Genomic DNA, 5,000 nt, shown 5'->3' with positions numbered 1-5,000 from the left:
GCCTTACATGCAAGAAGGCAGTACGCACAAACACCAACTCCAAGTCTCATGCATTCCACCCATTCGGGTATAACCTGTACATCACCTGGAAAATGTTCTTGAGGATCATGGTAGAAGTACGGTCCACATCGGCAGCCATCTGATCAAAATAAAGAGCATTCCTTGTCTTCCATAAATGGAAAACCGAGGCCATGATAGCTAGAGCACCAATCTTGGATCGAGGCCGGGTTCCTCGAGAATCCCTATGATGCCATTTTATTGCTCCTTTGATAGAGGCCGTATTCCTTGCAATACCAACACCATCTCTTACACGGTCCCAAACTTGTTTAGAGAACGGGCACATGAAGAAAAGGTGGTTGATATCTTCCAGTGTAGCACCACAAAACGAGCAATGTTTGTCAATCTCCATGAAGATTACATTGCTTTTCGTGAGTAGCCTTCCATGTAAGCAAAGCCACGTACAAAAAGCAAATTTAGGAGGGACAAAGCTCTTCCAAATAAACCTCATGGCAAACTTTTTTGGGCTTTGTGGACGAATTGCTTCATACACGGCCGAAGTATTAATGCCATTCGGTCCATTCCAAGAGGCCAGTTTATTGATACAGTCACTAGTGGTTCCAAATCTGCTTACGAGAAGGTCCCTAACCTTCGCCAAACTACGCATGAGGGCGGACTCGTTTCTTCCCGGATTCCACGTCCAGAAGTCCACATTCCGTAAATAAAAGTCATGGACCAACGAATCCATAACGTTTCTTTCCGGGTGTGGATATTCCAGAGTGTTTTTGTCATAAACGCATTGTTCCAATGTTTCAAATTTCGCAAGCCAAGTCCGCCCTCATCTTTTGGCCTGCAGATAACATCCCATGATACAAGAGCCCTTTTTCCACCCCATAGGAATTTTCGGCATATAGAAATTATGCTTTCAATAACTGTGGGTGGTAGAGAAAACTCTTGCATCCAGTATGCTACCACACCTTGGATCACCTTGGCTATCAGTTCAAGCTTACCTGCATAAGATAAAGAAAATCCCTTCCAGGCAGATATATACTTGTTAATGGAATCAAAAAGAGGGGTGTAGCAAGATACCTTTAGCTTTTGAGCATCTAAAGGAACCCCAAGGTAACGAACAGGCAAGGTGCCATTAGGGATGCGTGTGAAGCTAAGGTCATCACGCACCCCAGCACAAAACAGTTTCGATTTCGTAGCACTAATCGCTAGCCCTGAGGTCCCTTCGAGCTCATTCAACGCATTCATCATTATTCCCACCGAGCTTACATCTCCCCTGCAAAAAAGCATCAAGTCATCCGCAAAAGCCAAATGGCTTATGCGGAGGTTAGAACATCTTGGGTGGAACTTGAACATCGGGCTCGCAGTCTTGGCCTTCAACATTCTTGTGAAGTATTCCATGCATAACGTGAACACATGGGGGACATGGGGTCCCCTTGCCTTAATCCCCGCCTTCCATCAAACTTTCCATGCAAAGTACCATTAATGCTCACCGAAAAGATGCTGTGCTTACACACTCCATGATCCATTCAGTGAAGATACTCGGAAACCCGAACCCATGCAGAACCTCCTTCAAGAAATCCCAGCTAACAGTGTCATAAGCCTTTCGGATATCCACCATTATCATGCACCTCGGGGATATTCTTTTCTTGAATATCCCCTTATAAGTTCCTGAGCAAGCATAACATTATCAGACACCGATCTCCCACCTACAAAAGCCCCTTGGGCTTGGTCCACAATGTCCGCAGTACTCGTCCATGCGTGCTGCAATTATCTTCGTTATTATCTTGTAAAAAAACATTGCAGCACGCGATTGGTCTAAAATCCTCGACCCTTTGATCGTGCATCTTCTTGGGGATTAAGCAATAACGGTATGATTCCATTGCTTCAACAGTTGCCCATTTCTGAAAAATTCCATCACTGCCGCTATGACCAGTGAACCAATCCGGTTCCAATTAACTTTGAAGAAAGCGGCAGTGTACCCGTCGGGCCCCGGAGCTTTGTCATTACCATAGAGAATAAAGCTTCCTTTATTTCTTCTTTAGAGATTGGGGCCACAAGGTTCAAAGCTTGATCGCAGAGACATTGGATCCATGGCCAAAATATGTATTGTCCGTTCCATTCCTTTCTCTTGGGGTGCCAAATAAATCAGAGAAAAATTTTACAAACAAGCTGCCCACTTGATTGAGTGAAGTAGTTAGGTTCCCATCTTGATCAAGGATTGCAGCTAGAGTTGACGCTGCATTTCTTTTATTTATGAGGCTATGAAAATAGTGTGATCCCTTATCTGCCTCAACCAAGTGGACTGTATTCAATTTTTGCGCAAAGAACCGTCTTTCAGCCTCCATCAAGAACAAGGCCCTCTTCCGAAGATCATTAACATAAGCCCTCTCTTGTTCATTCGCGTTTAGGACATCCAACTCATCTTGCGCAACAGAGTAGGCTTCTTTCGCGACTCGGGTTCTCTCCGAGATGTGGCTGAACGCATTTCTGTTAAGAGTGCGAAGAGGTCCTTTAAGAGACTTAAGTTTCTTGGCCAGAATATACTGCTTCGATCCCTCCACATGCTCTCTCCACACATTTTCAAGAGTAACTTTGAAGTCCTGGTGTGTGAGCCACATGTTTAAAAATTTGAATGGCCTTTTTCCGTCACTTATAGCAATGGACGTAGTTATAACTACGGGACAGTGATCTGAATTGCATGCCAACAACTTGAAGTCTGCCATGCATGTTAACCCGTTGGCTCCCCATCTATCATTGATCAGTACCCGATCCAGCTTGGCTTCCATATACCTATTTCTCCACGTAAAAAATTTTCCAGTAGAAGGGCAGTCCGTTAGATCCATGTTCGCACAGCAATTCTCCAAATCCTGAAGCTCATATCTAGTTGGTTCGTTTCCTCCCCTTCTTTCAGATGGTGATAACACTGTATTAAAGTCACCTGAGATTACCCATGGTTCAACAATCAATAGTCCAAGTGCTTCAATCTTCTCCCATAATTGCCTTCTCGCAACTACAGAAAAGAGGCCATAGACAAAAGTACAAAGAATCTTCTTCTGAGAAATCTTGCATAGAATGAGACAGTGGACATGTTGAGGTCCAGTCTCAAGGATTGAGCAGTCTACTAGCGCTGGGTTCCATGTAACAAGAATCCTTCCACCAACAGTATCATGGAAGTTGGTTGCAAGCTTCCATCCATTCTTTCGGTTTTTAACGAACAAGTCAGCTTTCTCAATCGACAATTTAGTTTCCAGAAGTGCAATAACAGATAGTTTATTGTTCCAAACGAAGTCCCAGACTTCTTTTTGTTTGAGGGGTTGATTCAAACCCTCACATTCCAAGTTCCGATCAACATTGAGCAACGGAGGTGGGTGCTCGCCGACCACCGCCGCCAGCCACTTTGTTAATCCCAAGTGGCAGGGATGTCCGAGATGTTTTCTTTTGCTTCTTAGATTGCGGGGATCGTCTTCTTGCCCCAGCCACCACACGAGAGGGCTCTATGGGTAAGGTGACAACATTTTCTTCTTCATTTTCTGCCTGTGGATCCGGATCAACTTCAGAGACAGTCTCAAGGTTGCATGGAGGTTCAAGGCAGCTTCTGCCGCCTTCCTAGCCTTTCGGGCCTTTCTTCTAGCAGATTTTGACAAAGCAGCTTCTTCTTTGTCGTTACCGGCCTCCTCTTCAATTTCAGGAGGTGGTGGAGGGATTGCACCTCAACTTGTGGAATTTCTGCGTCAGATGTCTCATTTGCGGCCTCATCTCCAATCTCAAGAGGTGGTGGAGGAGATTGCACCTCGACTTGTGGAGTTCCAAAAGGTTGTTGCAAAGGTGTAGCTACAATATCTTGCACTCCTGTACCATCTTCGACTACCACCAGTGCTGCCTCATCAGTTCTCTTTTCTGCCACATCCTCTTCGTCACCCACAACAGCCTCACACACATCCGTAGCTACAAGAGCTTGAGTCTCGGTATCACCATTCTCATTCCCATGCCCAGCAGCCACATTTCTTTCCCTTAGATTACATTCAACACGAGTCAAGGGGCATTTTTCTGTTATGTGTCGGCCTCCCCCACACCGAGTGCAAAAGGGCACCCAGTTCTGATAAAAAATATTCTGTTCAAGCGTTGATCCGTCAGGCACCTCAATGGCGATGTGTTCCAGAGGCTCTAAGGAGCAGTCAACATCCACGAGCACCCTAGCAAAGCCTATTTTCCTCCCATCCAAAGTAGATTGATCCATGTACAGAGGTTTACCAATGGCAGCAGCGATTTTGCTCAAAGCCCCAGTGTTCCAACAAGGTTTCGGCAGTGAGGGAGTCTAACCCACATTGGAAGGAACCGGTAATCTTCATACGCCTCAGAGAACTCTTTTGGTGGTGGTTCAAGGAACATACGTTTTCCATACACAGCAAAAGGACCCTTCTTCAACACAACATCACGGTCCTCTTCAGTCTTAAACCAAAACATTACATGGCCATTATAGTGTTCATCCAAATTATACCAAACTCCCCAAGTTTTGGCTAATTCATCAATTATTCTCATGCCCGGGAATTTTCCAGCAAAACGCCCATCAAAGGGAAGTTTCTATCCTTTGGCGGTTCAATCCAGTCCTCAAGGTCCAGCTTCGCACGCCCTCTTTCGGCCATGGAACCATGCAGAAGGCATTCATCCCCCTCCAGTTCTCTATGGTTGTGGAATGGATCTTTTTGAGGTGGATTTCTGCCTTTCCCAGAATCTCTATTGTTCCTGGTCAGGTTTGATAAGTTTACAGTGCCTTTCTCAACCCAAACTCTCTTCCCGGTGTCTCTTCTCCACCCATTGCCCTGTCGGCTATTTTCTTCATCAGAGTAAGTATCGACAGAGCCCAGAGATCTTGAGCCTGAGGGATCCACTGCATTGGAGGGTTCGGGTTGGGTAGTGGAAACAACGCTCGTGTTTGCCATAGCTTTGACAAACCGGTTCCTGTTAGGATGAAGGACCGGTGCCCACAGGCG

The 5,000-nt window shown here is 45.6% G+C and overlaps 1 protein-coding gene across 1 annotated transcript; it reads right to left on the bottom strand.

Annotated features, from left to right (window-relative positions):
- Positions 1-46: 46 nt before the first annotated feature.
- Positions 47-1,627, bottom strand: LOC109183558. The gene is made up of 3 exons (XM_019333660.1): positions 1,500-1,627; positions 647-1,282; positions 47-437 (listed from the first exon to the last, which is right to left on the bottom strand). Exons 1-3 carry the CDS (start codon positions 1,625-1,627, stop codon positions 47-49), a joined length of 1,155 nt encoding a protein of 384 aa, XP_019189205.1.
- Between the last annotated feature and the right edge of the window lie 3,373 nt (positions 1,628-5,000).

This window comes from Ipomoea nil, unplaced genomic scaffold (assembly GCF_001879475.1).
Source record: "Ipomoea nil cultivar Tokyo-kokei standard unplaced genomic scaffold, Asagao_1.1 scaffold1139, whole genome shotgun sequence".
Lineage (NCBI taxonomy): Eukaryota > Viridiplantae > Streptophyta > Magnoliopsida > Solanales > Convolvulaceae > Ipomoea > Ipomoea nil.
Note: the sequence above shows the minus strand (reverse complement) of the source record. Positions and strands in the feature narration are given on the sequence as shown.